At 30.5% G+C, this 20,562-nt stretch overlaps 2 protein-coding genes across 15 annotated transcripts; one reads left to right on the top strand and one right to left on the bottom strand.

Annotated features, from left to right (window-relative positions):
• Window positions 1-490: 490 nt before the first annotated feature.
• Polo (Serine/threonine-protein kinase polo) lies at window positions 491-7,702 on the bottom strand. Of its 8 annotated transcripts, XR_014437920.1 has the most exons (9): window positions 7,291-7,702; window positions 6,171-6,395; window positions 5,871-6,088; window positions 5,362-5,657; window positions 4,700-4,996; window positions 4,085-4,485; window positions 2,690-3,747; window positions 2,532-2,590; window positions 491-1,929 (listed from the first exon to the last, which is right to left on the bottom strand). XR_014437920.1 is itself a non-coding variant. In XM_083094801.1 (7 exons), the coding sequence occupies exons 1-7, from the start codon at window positions 7,378-7,380 to the stop codon at window positions 3,550-3,552; spliced, it is 1,725 nt and encodes a 574-aa protein (XP_082950927.1). In that variant the 5' UTR covers window positions 7,381-7,702; the 3' UTR covers window positions 491-3,549. The 8 variants fall into 8 exon arrangements, 1 of the variants encoding a protein (XP_082950927.1); XR_014437916.1 differs by having other exon boundaries at window positions 2,532-3,747; XR_014437917.1 differs by having other exon boundaries at window positions 491-2,590.
• Window positions 7,703-8,156: 454 nt separating this feature from the next.
• LOC145968446 (uncharacterized) lies at window positions 8,157-18,935 on the top strand. Of its 7 annotated transcripts, none has more exons than XR_014437736.1 (11): window positions 8,157-8,314; window positions 8,852-8,955; window positions 9,197-9,331; window positions 10,007-10,207; window positions 10,521-10,712; window positions 10,859-11,024; window positions 11,257-11,371; window positions 11,811-11,936; window positions 13,250-13,291; window positions 18,508-18,629; window positions 18,905-18,935. XR_014437736.1 is itself a non-coding variant. In XM_083093899.1 (10 exons), the coding sequence occupies exons 2-10, from the start codon at window positions 8,861-8,863 to the stop codon at window positions 18,510-18,512; spliced, it is 1,077 nt and encodes a 358-aa protein (XP_082950025.1). In that variant the 5' UTR covers window positions 8,157-8,314; window positions 8,852-8,860; the 3' UTR covers window positions 18,513-18,935. The 7 variants fall into 7 exon arrangements, 5 of the variants coding, with proteins under 5 accessions (XP_082950025.1, XP_082950023.1, XP_082950027.1 ...); XR_014437737.1 differs by having other exon boundaries at window positions 18,862-18,935; XM_083093899.1 differs by having other exon boundaries at window positions 18,508-18,935.
• Window positions 18,936-20,562: the final 1,627 nt, after the last annotated feature.

The raw sequence follows: 20,562 nt of genomic DNA, 5'->3' as shown, positions 1-20,562 counted from the left end.
TTTGAATTTTGTAGTTTTTGAGATAGTTAAAAAATTTATTAAAATTTATCATTCTACACACAAATTATATAAAGAAATTATTGATATTGATATTTTATCTTATTCATAAGCAATGTGAAAATACTTCAATATAATATAAGACTTTAAATATAATTATAATATTCTAAATAATATTTAAATAAATTATAGTACTTAAAGATACTTTTATATCAATATATAGAATAATTATATGCAAAAAAATTTTTGGAATATGCTGTTTCATCAAAATTTAGTGCAAGTGTAAAGCTTTTAAATATATGTGAGGAAAGCATATTGATGCATAACTTAATGCTAAGAGCAAAATGCAAAGTTTGTTTCAGATTCGATTCTCTAATGAACAAATGTTAATAATAATCTCAATCAATGAGCGAATAATCTCATTTCACTAGAAAAATTCTAAGATCTCTTATTTATCGAGGTGAATTTTGCGACACAGCAATTTCTTTACATGTAAAAAAGAGACACTTTATTTTTATATTATACGTTTTCAAAACGATATTATACATTGACACTTTGCAGAAATACTATCCTAATAATTTTCCTAAGAGTAAATTCATTTCTTCCTAATCGTAAACGCATCATCCACCTCGCATATATCGCATTTATTTATAATTCTATCCGTTACCAACTCTCTATGTACATTTTAATTTTTAGCATATTTATTGTTTTATGTACATCTTAATTTTCTATCTGAATTTTTTAGCATATTACAATTATTTCTCGTTTCTTCTCTAAACACATATATCTAACTTAACATAACGTCATTCGCTAATATCGTTTTTTTATATAATTTCTAATTATTAATTACTTATTATATTTCTACTTACTATTATTATTATTAGTTATACACTCAGAGAAAATGAACTTCACCCCTCCCTTCCTCTCGTTCAGTCTCTTCGTATGGATTAAACCGATTCTTACGGATCTTTACAAAAGTTCCCGTCGTTTTGTGGGAAATTGCTAAGCAATTTCGTTTTTAATAATTTTCTTTAAATCGTTATGATATTAAATGAAATATATATAATGTTTTACTTTAATTTGTGTTAGCAACTATTTGAAATTTCAATTTGATTAAATGTTTCAATTTTTCATATTCAGACTTGCTAAAATCTGTGGATTTTCAAAAATTTCCAAGATATTAAAAATGAAAATATTTAATCGAGTTGAAATTTCAAATATCCAATCGTTAATACGAATTAAAATTTAACATAACACAATTCACTTATCATCATAATGACCAAAAAAAATTATTAGAAATATTATACTTATAAATATTTAAATAAATCAATTACATCGAATTAGTATATTGGATTTTCCAGAATCTTCAAATTTAGGAGTTTAAAGACGTAAAGAATATAAATCAAAGAGTCGATAGATTTGATGACAGATTATCTCTTTAGATTATTTAAGTATTCGAGTGCTCAGATCATTAACTCCTCCAGTTATGAGATTTACAAGAATTCGGAAATGTACAGATTTCTCAAATATTTTATTTACTCGATTTTTTCGGATTTTCTAATCGTTCTAGTTCTTTCGTTAGATCTATCGATCTTTCGAATCTTTAGATGTAATCACGCACCATCAAGATCAAGAAAAGAAAAAAAAACGAAAACTTTTGTAAGTATCCAATATTACAATATAATTCTATAAAAATTGATGTAAACTCTGTGTAACAATCTAATATTACAAAAAAAAAAATCATACAAAAAACCATAGTTCTGGCAGTATAATACATTGCGCATCGATTTAGTTAACATTGGTCATTTCGCTTTATAAAAAAATATATCTTCGTGTAGTCGTCTCTCTATTAGTTAGCATAGTCTTCATACACACAAAATAGTTCGATATAATCAACTCTGTACTTTTAAATCTTTCTAACTAATCAAAGCACTGCAAGAAAAATTGTACATTTCATTTTTTAAATTTAAAATCAATCATTATTCATTTTTCACATGTTTTTTCGATTCTGTAGGAAATGTTTAAGAAAGTTTTGACAAGTTTTGTCTGTAATTTGTGTTTAATATTCAATTTTATTGATTTATAACTAAATTTTTTTCATAAGTTAACGGTAAAGTCATAATTTATCTTATATATTTAATTCTTGCATCTTTACATCCACATTTACAAAATAAATTTAAAAGTATTCTCTTTCTTGTAAAATATCCAATTTTTAATTTAAGCTATTTAAGTATCGTTTCCAAAAGTAGTTTTCCAAAATAAAGGGAATTTGTATGTTTTGTTTTAAATAAGAAAATTTTTAAAAATAATTTTCCCAACAAAAATGTATCTGAGATGTTAAACAAATTTTAATAGAATACTCTTATTTTTTTCATGATCTAATAAAAAATTATCGTTCTATACGAAATGAAACATAAAAATTCCCTTTATTTTAGAAAATTATATCTTATGTCTTTGCTTAGAAACAATACACAGCTTAAATAAAAAATAAAACATTTTACTAAAAAAAGAATTATTTTGGATCGTTCACTTACTTTTCTCATATTCATTTGTGCAAGACGAAATCTTATTACTTTTTTTTTTTCGTTAAAACCTTAAACATATAAGTCATTATAAAAAGTTTTGCAATATAAGTCCTTTCTCAAATAAGTTTTTGTTATCAGAGTTTAAGAGTTATAGTTCAGAGATTAACCTTTAGTCGCATTGCTTTGAACAAGTTTGAGTGAGAAACTTTAAGCTAGTGAATCATTGGTCAGAAACCTAGCTTTTGCGAATTTCCATTTCTCATCTCAACTGCAAGAATGAAATCAGACATTAGATTGCACTACTCCATTGAATCATGATAATCCTCGCCCTCACTTTTCTTTTTTTTCTTTTGCAATAGGCATAATATAGGATTTCTAGATGGAAGATGATTCACTTGCAAAGTCAGAGCAGAATATCTTTTGGGCAATTGTTGTGGAGCAACGAAGACAAGAAGTATCTCGCAGGATTCTAAGCAACTAGCACAGGAAATAATAATTTAGAGGAAATAAGAAGTTAGACAGGAGGAATAATACAAAATAGGAATATAAGAGTGAAGATTTTTTTAGAATTTTAAATGTTAAGGTTAACTTTAATGTATATTAGCAGTTACGATTTCATATTATATTTGGAAACATAAACAGAAGGCTCGATAACAACTAATTAATTTATTCTAATATTTATGAAAAACGGTATACTGAAGAATAGAATGGAAATAAGCCGAAGATCTTGTCGCGAGGTATCTCGCCTTCGTTGAACACGATCGGCTCTTCTCCCTCTCTCTCTTTCTCTCTCTTTTTGTACTAAATAATAAAGAAAGGAAAAAAATTCGCCTAGCAAAATTCTATAAGTCTGTACAAAAATCGAGTGAAGATAGAGGGAGAATTTTTCTTTTTCACTACAAAGATAGCATTATCAGAAAATAAATATAAATGTTGCGTTTCTAAAGATAGTTTACGGTACCAGGAGAGGCGCAGCATTTCTTTTCTCTTTTTTATCCCTCTCATTTTCTCTTAGAATAGATAATTTTTATCGGATTTGAGAGTTTGCCAGCATCAATCCAATCTTCTCATATGCATACATCAAATTCTTCGCCAATCCTTTAGAGCAACCATGCTCCTGAATAGTCTGGAATCTATAAGTTCTGAAATTCTTGTCATGGTCAATATAGGTGACTGCCGCCATTAGAGGACACATAATGATCTTTGCATGATCCAAAAAGTTGACCTGAAAAGCAATCCCAAGACAAAAAGTAATATTACAACAGTTCTGACATAATAATGAGATTATCATTAAGTAAAGTTATATGTTATGCTTTTTCATTATTAAAAGTTGGTGTGTATTAAAATAAATAATAAAATAATGCAAAGGAAAGACAAATTAACATGAAAAATAAAACACAAATTTAAATATCATATAAATTTATAAAAAATAAAGTTAAATAAAAAAATACTAAGAAAAAGTTTAAGTGTAAGAAATAGGTAAAAATACCTAATTACAAGATATGCAAGATTTGCAAAATAATAAGAAATTTATAGAGATGTTCGATTAATTTAATACTCACTTGCACTGTGCCATTAGTCAATTGCATCACGACGGCCGTTTGGGTCCTGAACCATTGATGTATATAAGGTATTCTGGACAGAGAATCACTCTGCTTCACCGCGATAGAGCCACCTGCTTTCATCAAGTGCTCATTCATGTATTTCAAAAAGAAATTCATTAATTTCATCTTCTTTTCGAGATTGGTCGGATACTCTTTGACCGTGTAGTACAACTCGTCGCCCTCACGGTTAATATAATGAATATTGAAGCCATTCGCTAGCATAATCAATCGTGTGCCATCATTATACATTACACCAACGCCATCATCAGACAACTGATATCCGAAACCGTATTTATCCGAATAATCCACCCATTTGCTAATCCAAATTACAGGTTGCGCCGCCGGATCAGTCATCTCATCTGTAAGTTTTGCAAAAACATATCTTTATAACATTGTACAATAATACCAAACATAACAATAGCATTTTAGTTATGTTAAGAAATGTATCTAACAAAATAAATATCTAAAGATATCTTCTAAAAATATTTTATATAGAAATTGTTTTATTTTTTAAATCTATCCTACTAAAAGATACTAAATTTGTAGAAAGACATAGTTTTTTCATTAACGTACCTCCTGAAGAAGTTATATCTTTAGAAGGCTTATATTTCAGCACTGCAGCCAGCTGTTCTTTTAATGTGCAAAGCATCTTCCTGATATCGAGATTGACTCTCTGCGGTTCTATTACCTCAGTACTAAGCTTGGTTTTTCGCAATGGGCTATTTGGCATTCGAGAGGCAAGGATGTCCTGCTCCGAGAAGCCATTAAGGTTCATCTCTCCAAGCGGTTTGCGATTGCAATGCGACTCAAGCATGTCTAAACGCGGTGCCATTGTCAAGCAAGAAAGCGGCAAACTTGTCGGCATATATCCTGCAATTATTAAAAAAACAAGTAGAAAAAATAAAGGAGAAAAAAAAGCGTAATTTTTTTATCCTTTAGCTTATTAATAGAAAAAAAATAATATCTTTTTCAATACAAAATTGTAATGAGAAAGAAAGATTAATTAATGCATAGGTATTTATATCACTAATGATTGTTGAAAGTACAGCTAAAAAGTATATCTAAAAATAGAAAAAAAATATTTAAAATTATAAACATCTTAAAAACAATAGTAAATTAATAAATAAATTAAATTAATTTACTATTACATTTAAAAATTTTCAGGGGATTATAATTGCTTTATGATAAAAGAAAGTATTACACAACTTCATGTTTAAATAAAATATTAGACGTACCAGAAGTGAAGAAAATATCCTTCATCAGTTTGGCGACAGACGGGCGTCTCGACGGATTCAGTTGCAACATATTTGCTACCATGTTCATAGCAGGCTTGCTGATGTGTTGCGGCGTTTTATACTGCACCTGCTTAATCCTGGAATATGTCTCTTTCAAACTCGATGTTTCGAAAGGTGGCTTGCCCACGAGTAGAGTATACATTATGCAGCCGATACTCCATACGTCGGCCTCATACGAATGTCCGACTTTCGTCAGCACTTCCGGAGCTATATAATTCGGAGTGCCACAAACGGTCCTGTCAAAAAATTCAATCAAGTTATTATAATTAAAAATGTTAATTGTTATTTTTGAGACTACAAGTTTTATTAAAATATATTTGAAATTATATTTATAAATATTTATTAAACTGAAAAATTTTACTTTTAGAAGAAATAATGTAATATCATTCAGAAAATGTACACGGATCAAATTTCCATAAGAATATGTTGCATATTTGAATAACAATTACTTTTTTCGTTCACCATCATGTTCCAATCTAGTTGCTAATCCAAAATCACCAATCTTAACTTGCAATTCGTCGTTCAAAAATAAATTGCCTAATTTTAAATCTCTGTGAATTATTCTATGCTGATGTAAATAAAAAACTCCATCCAAGATTTGCTTCATAAAGTATCGGGTTTCACATTCTGACAGTGCTTTCCTACGTTTGTGTAACTCCATCATTGACTAGAATATTAAACATTTATAAAGGGAATATAATTAACAATCAATATTCATAAAGAATACATGTTGCAAAGAATATACTTACTCTTTTGCGACAGAGTTCCAAGATAATATAGATATTATGGGAATCGTCAAAAAAACCATGAAAACCAACAATATGTCTGTGGTTCAAAGTTTGATGAATTGCTATCTCTTGCGTCATCTTCTCTCTTTGATTGCTTTTTATCATCAATGACTTTGGCACAATTTTTCCAGCAAAAACTTGATGCGACTTTGTCTCTGTGATCTCGTAACATTTTGCAAAGCCACCCTAATAAATGTAAGAATAATGGAACAAAAATAAATAAAATAACAAAAATAATAAAAATTATAATGAAAGAATGTGATAAAATTTTAGGAAAAAAATTTTAATTATCATATTTAACTGAAATATAAATTAAGGTTTTTATGAAATAATAATCATATAATCTATATTTCAATTAGACATACTTAATATAAAGTAAATTTTATATATATTTTATATACATAACTTATAATAATAAAAATTATAATAATATAATAAAATATTATAATAAATATTATAATAATAAAAAAGATCTAGCAACTGTAACAAATAAAATTGAGTTAAATGTTAATGTTAAGATTTTTATGTTTCGACATTTAAAAATTGATATACTCCAAAATAATAAAAATTGCTACATTTAACATATATGTCGTGTATTGTAATTTTAAAAAATCATATTTATTATATACATTTTTACATGTATGAAACGAGAGGTTAAAGTGAAGCACCGACATGGAAATAGCGACGATAACAGGAATCCTAAAGTTCCTCAATTATAACATATCGCCAATGTATATTCCGCAAAAAAGTGCAACAGATATGTCAGATTCGCAAACGAAAAAAAAAAAAATGCGACAACGCGATTTTACACGATAACGAAACTTTTAAGCGAGTCCCCTCAATGACAAATTTCCCCAACTGACCTTCCAAACGGCATTTTCAGCTGAAATATTCGAAAAGGGCGAGGACGTGCAATTTCTCTCGCGTGTCACGATCTTCGGTATCCGCGACTCGCATCGTCCCTTCGAGCACGCGAATGCAACAAGTGTCGCGCGCCACGAGAATGTGACGCGGGTGCGAATCCGTCGAAGAGAGCGTGTGAAAAGAACGCGAACCAGGACTCGAACGTCGGTTCCCTTACCTTGCCGAAGAACCGGCCCTTCATGTAACTCTTGCCGGTGTTGGCATCGTATATCACATTCGGTATCGTGCACTCGTCGTCCTTGGACATCGCGCGCCGACAAAGAGACCTCGAACCACGTAATGCACCCTACGTTCGTCACGTTGGCTCGCGCGACCGGCGGTATGTTTGCGGCGTACGAGAGATATGACAAGAGGCGGTTTAAATAACGGGCCAACGCCGACGTGACTCTCGCAATTATCGTCAGCTCCTGTATCGCGCGCTCGCGAGCGGGATGAAGCGGCAGGAAGATCCAACGGTCGTGTGAACGCGCGCCTCCGCCGACTCGGGTACCGTGGAATTCGTCCGTTCGCCGAACTTCTGTTCGAACTGCTGTTTTTCACCTTGTCGCGGAAGACACGCAACGGCTCGCCGGTTTAAATGTCGCACCGCCGACCAATCGCCGATCTACCGGCGAGTCACGTGGTCGCGCGCCTTCGCGCGCGATACGACGCCACCACGCGGTCGTTGACTCTGCCTTCTCGCTTTCTGGGGAATGCGAGACGTTCTAGGGAGTTTTCCCGGAAGAAAGCACAGGCGGACCCAAGTGTCGCGCGATTGGCTGTCGAGAGGAAAATTTTTGAAAATTTTTTTCATCGACAGCCAATCGTGTAACATTGTTCTCGCTGGAAAATTCCCACTTCTATCCTGGTGAACGCTGATTGGCTGTCGCAAAGACCCTGGAAATTCACTATAAAAGAAAATGTCGCTAGTAAAAATCTTTATACATTTTTTTCATTGGACATCGAACTGTCATATTTTCCACTAGACATTATTAGCCGAAATTTCTAGAGCTTTTAACTGCGTGTATTGGCGACACTGTTGGACACCGCATCGGTGGACGATCGACGCGAACTTGACTCGAGTAGTCGTGGTCGATGTTTCTCCTTCCTGCTCTTTTCGCCGCGGTAGTCGTCCATTTTACTTGTTCGTTCGTTCGAGCGTTTTTTCATCGATGAACTGCTTGTTTACCCACTCAATCAACGTGAGTAGTGTCAATCTGAAGAAATTATCTGTGTCTCGAGCTTGCGCGTCAATTTACCTCGCTTGATTCTCTGAAATACTTCGAAGATATATCGTTGGAAGGACATTTTCCATAAAATTCCGAGAATAGCGTCAGTGCGGTGATTGTGGATTGCCGCTATTTCCAAAATTTTGTTGTGTCTAGATACAAATTTAGATGCACATCGTGATTTAGTCAATATCTGCTTTAACATCATAAAAATATCCTGTATCTCGGTGGAAAAAGAGTGCAGAACTAATATTGCATAAAGTATTTTTCGCTGTACGTACAAGAGAATACAGAGAAACATTTTATTGATCTTTGTCAGTTGAATAAAAACACAATGATTTATGAACCTAAGAATATAAAGACTAAAAATTTCAGATTTTTTTATTTTTAGATTTATAAATTCTGAAATTTCCTTTTTTGAACTATCATATCTGAGCTTTAGAGATTATATTATTAGACTTTGAAATTTTTGGATTTATTGTTACGCAGTTTGTATGAAAAATATTGCAGGTTTGAACAATGGACGGAGCACCAGGCGGTAGAGGCGGATTTCGAGGACGTGGAGGTCCTGGGGGACTAATGAGAGGTCGTGGTGGTTTTGGAGACAGAGGACGGTAAGAAATATAGTTGAATGATTATACTTTTAAGAAAAATAAAATTTGAATTAATATTTTTACAAATGTTTACCAGAGAAAGTACTTTAAAATTACATCTTATTTTTTTCAAATTAAAGAAAGAAAAAGAATAATTATTATAATGCATAAGAAATATGTTTAATAGATTTATACACGTGTGTAAATGTTCATAGTTAATTGTTACGATAGAAAATAAAATTTTCCATATTTTTTTTAATAGAGGTGGTCCCCCTCGAGGAGGTAATATGATACGCGGAGGTAGAGGCAGTGGACCTGGTGGAAGCATGAGAGGAGGTCCACCTATGAGAAGTAGGGGTGGTCCTCCTAGAGGACGTGGTGGACACTTTCCTCCAGGGTAAATATTTTAATTTTATTAGTATATTTACTTTTTTATATATATATACTAATAAACTTAATAATTAATGATAATTAAACCATATATGTAATCTCTATATTATGGATTATAATGCATGCAATCTACAATGTTATATAAACATTTTAAACCTGAGATTATATCCATTGTGAATCATACATTTTAAATATTATAATGTATTATAATATAGAGATTGCATACAGTTTAATTGTCATTAAATATTACAGAACATTTGCATTAAATTTGTTTATGTATTTGCATTAAAAATATTAACATTGAAAGCATATAACTCTTTAGCTCATTATATTATTTTTTATTACTGTTACTACTATTTTGATAACTTTAATTCATTAAGATGCCCTCAATTTTATTAGTTTGTAAAATCTCTTAATTTAGATGTAAAAAAAATATTCCATTGATAAGAAAAATTAACAAATTTTATTTTAATTAATTAATAAATTTTGTCATATTATACTAGTATATTACGTACTGTGGGTTTTGTTAATATTTTATCTTAAAAAAATTAAGAATTAAGAATTGATTAATTAAAACAAATATTTTGGAAGTGTTCACAAATCATTTCTCCAATAATGTTCACAAATCATTTCTCCAATAATGGCTGTTACTAGCTAAAATAAATCTTATTATCATTTATAGGCCACCTGAACCAGGAATGTCCAGTGGAGGTGGGCCACTACCCTTAGGAATGGGTGGTCCTCCGCGAGGTGGCGGCGGAAGAGGTGGTGGAAATAACAGTTTCCGTAGCAGAGGCAGGGGAGATTTTGGTAGAGGAGATAATCGTGCCAGTAATAATTTCCGTGGACGCGGTGGCATGGATAGAGGAAGAGGAGGATCTCGGTATTGAGGCTTGAAATTAATTTAAATTTTGATTAAATATACATATTTTTCATTAATATTCCAATAAGTAAATTATAATTTGTAGAGATATTTAATTACACATTTCAATCTTCCATGGAATATTATTTTTGGAGCACAATTGTAGACATTCAGTTTTATTAAATGAGTTCAAGTCATTCACTTTGAGTTTAATTTGAAATTAAAGTTTTGTTAAGATATGACGTGCGCGCGCGAATAAAGTTTTATGTATATTGGAATTTGCATTATTTTACTACAAATGTTATTTCAGAGTTTCATGTAAATGTTATTTCAGAGGATCAGGTAGAGGTGGACCAAGCCGTGGAGGCGGTTTTTCTGATCGTGGTGGACGAGGAATAGGTGGTGGACGAGGTGGTCCAACAAAACGAGGAGGAGGTCCACCCAGTTCTAGTGGTCCCTCTAAAAGGCCACGTTTTGATCAACCCTCTTCACAATCTTCCAATGGTTATGCTACTCAACCATCCAGGTAAGAGAATAAAAAAATTGTTATATATATAAAAATAAAAAACAAAGAATTTTTTTTATATAGTAACTTGTTCAACATACATTTGTTCTTTATACATGTGGAAAATGCTAAAAAATATCAACAATAATTTTTTTTCTTAAATTCAGCCAAGGTGGTTATGGAGGCTCAAATAATGCTTATGGTGGTCAACAACCACAGCAGCAGCAATCGGTAGGATATGGCGGCGGCGGCGGCGGTTACGGATCACAAGGATATACACCATCCTATCAGGGTTACGAGAGTTATCAGCAATCAGATTATGCTCAAACAAGTGTAAATAAATTTAAAACAATATATATTAATGATATTTTGTAAAAGCTTTTAATTATTTAAATCTCGTTACATTTTCTTATTAAAATTAAATATATATTTTTAGGCTTAGCCCTTAAATTTAAAATTTCTAATTTCATCAAAATTAATAGAATTTTTTACCATTATTAATTTTTAAAATTATTAACCATGTATTCAAAACGATTTGCAATTATTTTCTTTCTTTTGATTTCAGGGCTATCCACCATCCGCACCACCGGATAGTAGATACGGCGGATCGTCCTCAGTTCCTGTTGCAGGAGGATTCAGCACTAACGATCCCTATTATGGCAAAGCTCCGCCTAGTTCAGGTAAGACTACAAAAATTACAAGAAAAACATTTGTGTGCACGCGACATGTGTCATTATTTTTTACAATTGTATATTTGTTTGTTATTAATTCGGGTTGTAAAAGAGTTTTAAATCGATTAGTTTTGACAGATTTGCACAATTTTGACAATATTGATAGTATTTCTCTGATATTGATAGTACTTTTTTGACAGTACTTCTCCTATATAGATAATCTATATGAATATTCAAAATATGCAATATTAAAGTATAATCGAATATATCTAAATGTAGCAATTAAATATATGAGATTGTCACAAAAAAATGTTATCAACATTAAAAAAATATTATATTAACTATATTATAAATATGTAAAATTTAGTGAATTTGAAGTAGATCGGCTAATGAGCCATTCTCTATGTATATATAATTAGCTTATTAATATTACGTGATGCATGTCCAGCCAATTACCAGCAGGAGGCAGTGCCAGCAGCGGGGCCGGGGGGTGGTTATGCCCCTGCTAACCCATATGACGACCGGTCTAATGCCAACATAATCAACCGGGGTGGTTATTCGACGCAACCTTACGGTTAGTTATTTCGTCCGCTGTCATCATATCGTTCACATTGTATAGTTCATTAATTCTTTCGCTACGGCATTTAAAGCGATCTTTAAGAACTCGTTTATCATCGAAATAGAACATTAAATTGTCTGGTTGAAGCAAAGAAATATTGCACATTTATCCGTATATTTTCCGTCGTAAACTATATCAGAAATTCCATTCTAAACAACATATATGATTAACAGTGTTATTAATTAAATATTTATTAAATTAATAAAATAAATATTGGAGCAATTTATGATATTAACAAATCAACTAATTTTTGCTATTATTATATTGATATTTTTTTACAGTAGACAATTTAATGTCTTGCTTCAATGACAGAAAAATTCTTCAAGATCGCTTTTCTTGTGCTCTTATTTTCCGGATGATATTCAAATTGACACGTTCCTATAATAAAAGTGTTAAACATAATTCAGACGAGAAAGATCTGATTCAGAGGATTGCGACAATAAAGAGGAGAGCACACTTGCGAACATTCGCGAATTCGTTCGATTTTAGATCTATGTTCTAAAAATTTAAATATCTCGAATTTCCAGATTTTTCAAATTAAAATCTTGTCAGATTTTGTTTTTGGATTTTTGACTCTTAGAATTTTTACATTTTTCTCGGATTCTTGGATCTTTAGAACTTTCTGAATCTTTTGTCGAATATTTTCGGACGCACTGCGCTTCACACGCGATCGATAAAAGAGTTGCGTAGGATTTATAAACTTCCAAATGTGGCAAGATAAATCGGATCCTTTCATCGGGACACCAGCACTGCAGCACTGCCTCCTGCCGTCTCTCACTGCAGAATATTAAAAGGTGTCCGTGAAATACGAAACTTTTTTTTCTTTTTTTCCATCTAAAGAAAATAAAATATATATGTATAAAATTATCGCTATTATTTATATAGTATATTCTTTATTTGTTATGTTTAGTACGTATTTTATTTTATGTTTTTTATTCTATATTTTAGTATTACTCTGTTATATTTTTAATGGATAAATTTATTTGGTCTGTCACACATTCTCGAAAATACTTTTTTAATTTATTAACTTATCAAACAACACTCAAGGATAATTTTAATTAATTAATTAATTGATATTTATCCATCAAAACTTTGTATTTTGCCATAACTGTCTCATCCGATCAATTGATTGTTCAAGCACAAAGTTATTTTTTTCGTATTTCCGTGCAACTCTTTTAAATTCTTTCAGATATTTCTCGTCTGAGTCACTTGCCTTAGTGTTTCCAACATTCTTTACTGTCTAAGATCGCCTTTTTTTTTGATTGCAGATTATCCAAATCAGGATGGTGTTTATGGAAAACAGGATTATGGTAAGTACAACTCGCAGTACAGAAAATTTCATTGAGCAAGTGAAAAGGAGTTAGCTAAGTGTCGATTGGAATATGGAGAAAGAGATTTGTAGACAGAAAGACGTTATCAAATAAGTGATATAATAATATAATATGAAATAAAATACAAAAGAAATGTTAAGAAAGTACAAGAAAATATCAGCAATGTTCTGTATCCAGTTTTAATTTGTACAATTTATACTTTCATATATTTTGACAAGAACGGAATAAAAGTATCTTTTATGTAATATTTAAAAAATTATTAAAATAATTATTTATGAAATTTTAAGAACTTGAAGACACATATAATACTTAAAAAGATTTGTCAGGATAATTCCAAGAGATTTATAGATTCAAATATTGCAATCCCAGACTTTAAGATTAGAAAAATTCCGTTAAATCATTTTGTCAAGTTATCAAATAAGAATTATAGTTAATTCTGTATGCAGTATAATAAAATTTGCGACATAAGAAAAGTACACATAAGCATAGGAAATATGATAATATAATTTAACGATATAATGCCGCATTACATATAAATGCAATATTGCATGAAATATTTATGGCATTATGTTAAGTAGTTGTAGTGGGCCGAAACATCATATTCCGATATATCAGAGAATACTTGCAATACTAAAAAAGTATTTACAATCTTATAGATGTGTTTGCAATAACATTTGTACAATACAAGAGCATTTGTACAATATTACAAGAATGCAATATCAAAAAAATTTTTACAAGACATTACAAATCTATGTGTATCTCCAATGTTACAAGATATTTGATATAATATTTTTGCAATATTTATAATTAATGCGCATGTATTAGCAAAATTACAAAACTATCCACAAAGAAAAGAGATTTTTGCATATTATAAGAATATATCTATAATTTAGAAAATATCCATTTTTCTTGATATTTAAGTATCGAACAAATTATCATATAAATTAATTATGGCGTACGTTATCGTAAATATACATGTGCAAAAATAATATAAAAGAAGGTCGAAATAAACGTAATAGGCAGGTAAAGATAAAAGATAATAGTATATAACGTAGAAGGACTTGTGTATATGCATATATATAGGGCGTTCAATTTTATATAAAAAGTGCAGAAGCACAAATTCTATTTCTCAAGTAATGGAACGGAGGAGCTATGGTTGTTTGCAGGTGGCAGTGCTGGTTACCAAAACACCCAGTCTCAGCGACGTTATTAAAGTTATCCGACACTAATTATTCAAACCGCGTTCATTAATTCTATATCTAAGTAGGTAACATTTTTTCTACACAGACAAAAAAAGGAAAGAAAGAATATAAAAGGTCGAATCGTTTCCCGGCGCACGAAAAAGTGAGAGTCTTAAGGAGAAAATTATTTCATCCCCCTTTTTTTGAGATATCAAATAATCTGGAAATAATGGCGTTTTTTTAAATTAAGGCTCCCTAAAACGAAAATGATATTGTAAAACCATTGTTGCACAGTCAACAACTCTACAGTGGCTTTTCAGAAAAGCTGATTATATATATACATAAATATATAATGCATATATATATAATAATATCTTGGAAAAGTAAGAAAATGAATATATTATTTTTTATGCAAAAGTATTTTTTTCCTCTTGTGAGATTTTCATTGGATGGTCGTTGCGTTTGCATAAGAAATATTTTGTCAGATATCTTTCTAGGAGTCTTGCGTGTTTTCAATTTGCAACTTTTCCAAGATATCTTTGCACATCATTTTACGATTAAGATTTTTCATTCCCATTCAGTGTCTGTCTCGCGCGTATGAAACGAATTTGATCGATATCACTTGACGATATAAAAAGTACACACATTTTATACTTGACAATTAGTGATATACATTGCATTATTTCACTCCACATCGTTTGTATGATCTAAGATTAAGTTTACCCCCGGTCTAGCGCTTCTTAACCGTTTTCTCCGCGATTTATAATATAATTTAATATAACAATAATTAATTAAACACACAGCAATGATGAAAGCGATAATGTGAATGTAAGACCGACGTTCTCTTTTGTAAATAGAAACCGTAGATAAATCCTTTGAAAGGTAAAATCGCGACAGATGCGATCTAGAATTGCATAATTTATCCTCGAAGACCCTAGAAGAAAAGAACAAAATGTTAGTGAAAAACATTAATATAAAAATATTTCTTTATAATATATATATTTGATACTTAGACTATACAAAATTTGTTTACTTTAATTCAAATCAACTGAAAATATAAATTTCAAAAAGTTACAAAAATTTTATATTTTATCATTTATATTGTAATTCTCTAGTTTTTGCTTATATTAAATATTCTATTTTATTATTTATTGTGATTTTCGTTTATTAAAATTAAATAATTTTATAATTTATTGTATAATTTTGCAATTTAATTTGATTGTTTATTACGAGCGTCGATAATGATTAATAATCAACCATGTCGCACTAGCTGAGACAATCGTCAATTAAAAAATTCTCATGATGTTAAACGAAGGAAACATTATGATGTTTCTTTTTTTAAGATTGACAGAGATTGCATGAAAATGCAATTAGATAGATTTTTTTCATGATAGAAAACCGTGTCAGCCGAAAAGGGAAACGAATAGAATAATTTAATAATTCAGTTCAATACTTTCCAATTTTCTCTATCGTGCATTATTTTATATTAATTAATGACACTTGTTTGTGAATAATTTGTAGCGTTTATTGTATACGATAAATCTTTTACAAAAATAACTACTCTCTATATACAGCGTATCATGTTGTCACATGTCCTGTCTATTGTAAGCGATCGCTCGATTTTGGAATGAAAGAAACATTGAAAAAAAGAATCGTAGACATCGATATATATATCGAAAATTTGTTATTATTGTCACCTTACCTCCGACAACGAGAAACAGAAAAAATGGACGAAACATGAAAACCAGCAACTGCCCTAGGAAGACAGGCTAATCAGAAAAATGAATGGGCGAATAAGCGATAAATGAGGCAAATATTCACCTCGATAGTATAGCGATAAAGAAAGTAGGTATGAGCCCTTTTATGAAATCCTAGTAGATTAGATGCACAATCTCTAATTCATCAAGCCACCATCCGTCTTCGGATTCTTCGATCATTTGCAGTCAATTTATTTAAATAAAGATTCCAAAGTTAAGCGATAAGTGATGGAAAGCAAAACATTTTTTTACTTAAAAACAAGTTCCGGAAATATAAGTAACAAAATTTTGATATGCAATATGAGAAATTAATTAATTCAAGATACTTCGTTAAAAATTATAAAATGGACTTTTTTCTTTTGTCGTTTGCAATAAGAAAACAAAAATTCGACTTCAAATTGATCAAAAAATACACAGACGACAGGTGAAGATCAGGATTATAATTTAATCCATTATTTAATTATAGAGAAATAGAGGCATAAAAATAAATAATTGTAAAGAATAGTAAAAAGAATTATAAACAGATATATCTCTAAAAAAGTATAAGATTAAATCTCGAGATTTAGTTTTCTACAGAATATTGAAAAGTTCCACATATTAATTTCACAATAACGTTAGTATTCCAGGAATGTTATATTTTTAAGTCATTTAAACATAAAGAGTATTGCAATTTGATAGAAATATCTAAAAACTAATATCCAGAATAATATTTTTCCTAGCATTTAAAAAAATCGTTTATGATTTAGTACAATATTATTCAAATATTAACAGCTAAGAGATGCGAGACAAATATAAAACTAGAGCGTAATATCGAGTTTAAGCAGCGAAGGATACTTAAAATACCAACAATGATAAAATTTGACGAAAATTAAGTTTATTTCACAGGCGTAGCGACAAGCTGAGATACTTAGGAAACAATGAATGAAAGACAGAAGGCGAGAGACGGAAAATATCGTTTCTCCAGCGAAGAACATGTCAAATTCGCTAAAGTCCCCTGCTCAAAAAAAAGAAAAGAACAAATCAGTGAATAATGTCAGCAAAGCTATTTTCGTTGATCGTACAAATATATTAGCAGCAACAAATATAAACTTGAATAAGAAATGCAAAAGCATTTTTAAATTTATGAATGGCTTCACAGGCTTAGCCTGTTGTATTTATACATATGTATAAAATGTATAAGAATTTACTTGGAATATTCGTTTATATTATAAAATAGTTTTCTATGCGTGTACACAATTTTTTTTAATCGCGTATCTTTTGAGTCAAGTAAAGATAAATCAAAATGGTTTTTGATCAATAATAAGTATTAATAAAAAAAAGTGTACTATATATTCAAAATGGGAAAGATAGAACAAGCAAGAAAAATAATAATTTAATAAAAATCATGCCACATAAATAGTGCAAAACATTATAAATGTTAAATGAAACTCAAATGCTGAGTAGACCTCAACCCGAAAACTCAGGTGAGTAAATACAAATAAATATCTATCCGTTCTTTGTGAGAAAAAGTTATCAATTTCCAAAAAGAGAGAGAGAGAGAGAACATATGTGTCTATATATATATCTATTGAGAGTTATAATTCATATATAGATTCGATTAACAGACAATACTTCGACTGCATTTATCGAGTATAAAGTGGATTTAGCGTAAATAGTAAATATAAGTTGCATATAAATTATATAATAATTATTGAAAGATATCCAAAAAATGCTATTTACAGGCGATCGAATCACAAAATAGACTCCATTCAACTATAATAGACACAGTTGTGCGTTTCTTTATCTTTATGTCTCTTGTATATAAATATTATACATGGCATAAGATATTTAGAACAATAGAATATAAAAATGCATAGGATAAAAATGGAGAAGATTCGTAGATTTACACTTTTCACGCAGATTTGTAGTAACAACATTATTGCTGTAATAAGTTTTTCGTAAATAAAACTTACACGCACGATATAGGCGTTAATCTGAGAGAAAGAACCAAGAATAAAATCGTCCAATGACTTTCGAATACATAATAATTAAATAAACGACAGGAATGAATCGAAACAAAATGAATACTGTATAATAATTGATTCACTCGATAATATCTAACAGACACGAGTTGAATAAGCAAGTAATATTGCAAATGACATTTCATTCGTAAAGCTCATAGATAAGGATTAGTGTAAATCGATGAGATAAATGCAAATTAATTTTACCAATCAATTCTACGATTCGAAACTTGATTTGCTGTTATTGTTTTCTCTAGGTTGATCACAACTAATATTAATCGCCGAATGTGAGACTATCATCTACGTGAGATCATCGATGACTGCCACATGATTGGCGTCGCAATTTCGAGGGCTGAAAAATGAAGTGTCTGCTATTACGGTAAGTTAAAAAAAATATTAATATCGAAAACTGAAACTTTATACAGTGTCAGAACTAACGCGCTTCTAAATCACGAATTTTGCAAAATATAATAAATATAATTGAATGTATAAACATACGAATAGTGCTTCTTCAATTGGAAAAATATCGATTTGTTTTCAAATTAAGCAAAAATATTTTTAAAATATATGAAAGCGCATTACTTCTACATCTTGTATATGTATTATTTCAGATGAAATTACATTATGATATATGTTAAAATGTGATTGTTACAGTATAGCGATTAATAAAGAACACTTTCTGGGATTTATAATTATATTATTATTACTTATGAAGCGAATACACGAAATCCCTTTATTTCCAGAGATTTAGATCTCTTTAATTATTAATTATGCTTATTATTGAAGCATAAGAAATAATGATTCAATTTTTGGTCGCGATAAAGATTGTATAAAACTTTTTTTGCAATTTATTCTCTCTTTATTAAACTTGTATATTTTACCAACAGAAAGAAAAATGTAAATAACTAAAAATTGCAACATACTTTGAAAAGTTAAACTTTTCCCGTGTAGCTTTCATGTTGTTGCCTAAATCAAACTTGTAGTAAATTCGCGAATCTTTCATTATCAATATCGCTTGCATCATGTTTTTCCTGACATTTTATTTATCTCAAATGAAATTTTGTTACTGTTGATTGTTAGCAAAATTCTTAGTGTACATGAATATTCTATTAAACATTCATGAATTATGGATTATCTTTGTCTCCTCTGATGGAATCACATCTTTTGCAAATGAATTTTATATATGCTATATGTCTTTTACATGTAAATCTCGAGCAAATATCACATTTTTGTGTTGTAATCATGCCTTTACGTTGTCTGCACATAAAACATCGATCCTTCTTCCTGGCCGAGTTTTTCTCCTTATCTTTCTCGCAGAATCGTTTTTTGGAGAATTCCTGTTCGTCAATTATCAGGCAATCTCCTTCACAGACTACTTGAGGAAAGATACTGGTTTGAATATTAATTGGCAAAGTTTTTATCTTTGCCCTTTCCTATAAATATGATTTAATTCTTAACTTTTTACATTAAATTTTTTAATTATTTAATTTAAATTTTTTAAAGAATTAAGTAAAATTTTAGACAAATAAAAATTTAATTTCTTTAATAAATAAAATAACAAAAATTAAAATTGTAAAATAAGCATAAATTTTTAACTCTTGTGATACTTGCCTGCAAATGCGATTTTAATAGTGCTAATGCGAGAGTCTTCAAGAAGCCTCTCCTGTATTTCAGAAAATTATTTTGAGAAGAATTATAAAGAATTTGAGCGTTCACACTAGCCACATCCAATAACACGAAAAACACTGTTAATGGCCACCTCTTAGTTTGTTTGGAAACGGAATATATCGCGCACGTTCGATCCACGATATTTATTGCGTCTTTTGCTGCATTATAATGTTCTATGAGTATCGGTTTCTTGGTTCATGGATTGAATTTCGCATCGTGATGCGCTGTCGAGAGCACGATAATAGCCTCGCCTTTCTGAGGTACATGGGATACTAAGGTAGCATCGTTTCTGAAACCCATACGAGTACTATCAACTGGTCGTGACTTTCCTGGTAAGAAGCATAAAGGAATTTCTCTGTGATGTCTTCCCATAGCACCGAGGAACGTTATCTTGTCGGCCAGAAGCGAAACAGCGAGCAGATAGGAAGTATAAGGTTCATCACAGAATAGATTGCTGTTGGAGTTTTTGAGATGTTCGATCAGTCGCTGCACAATCGCCGCGGGATCATTGCTGACTTTGTAAGATCCTTCTGGTTGTTGATCGCAATAAAGTTCCATGTTGCAAGTGAATGATGTCTTGACATCCACTAAACTGATAATCTTCAATCCATATTTTGCCGGCTTGTTGGGAACATGTTGAATAA

Source organism: Camponotus vicinus, unplaced genomic scaffold, assembly GCF_025532165.1.
Source record: "Camponotus vicinus isolate PSW18456_S1 unplaced genomic scaffold, iyCamVici1.0 SCAF_3, whole genome shotgun sequence".
Taxonomy (NCBI): Eukaryota; Metazoa; Arthropoda; class Insecta; order Hymenoptera; family Formicidae; genus Camponotus; species Camponotus vicinus.
Note: the sequence above shows the minus strand (reverse complement) of the source record. Positions and strands in the feature narration are given on the sequence as shown.

What these genes read in the sequence shown, in the direction of transcription:
- Polo (XM_083094801.1), bottom strand. Translation starts at nt 7,380, where the DNA reads ATGTCCAAGGACGACGAGTGCACGATACCGAATGTGATATACGATGCC. An exon ending in AGGGCCGGTTCTTCGGCAAG is followed by an intron (nt 6,396 to 7,290) that starts GTAAGGGAACCG and finishes TACATTTATTAG; the next exon opens with GGTGGCTTTGCAAAATGTTA. An exon ending in AGATATAACTTCTTCAGGAG is followed by an intron (nt 4,486 to 4,699) that starts GTACGTTAATGA and finishes CAAAACTTACAG; the next exon opens with ATGAGATGACTGATCCGGCG.
- LOC145968446 (XM_083093897.1), top strand. Translation starts at nt 8,861, where the DNA reads ATGGACGGAGCACCAGGCGGTAGAGGCGGATTTCGAGGACGTGGAGGT. An exon ending in GGTTTTGGAGACAGAGGACG is followed by an intron (nt 8,956 to 9,196) that starts GTAAGAAATATA and finishes TTTTTTTAATAG; the next exon opens with AGGTGGTCCCCCTCGAGGAG. An exon ending in CAGATTATGCTCAAACAAGT is followed by an intron (nt 11,025 to 11,256) that starts GTAAATAAATTT and finishes TTTTGATTTCAG; the next exon opens with GGCTATCCACCATCCGCACC.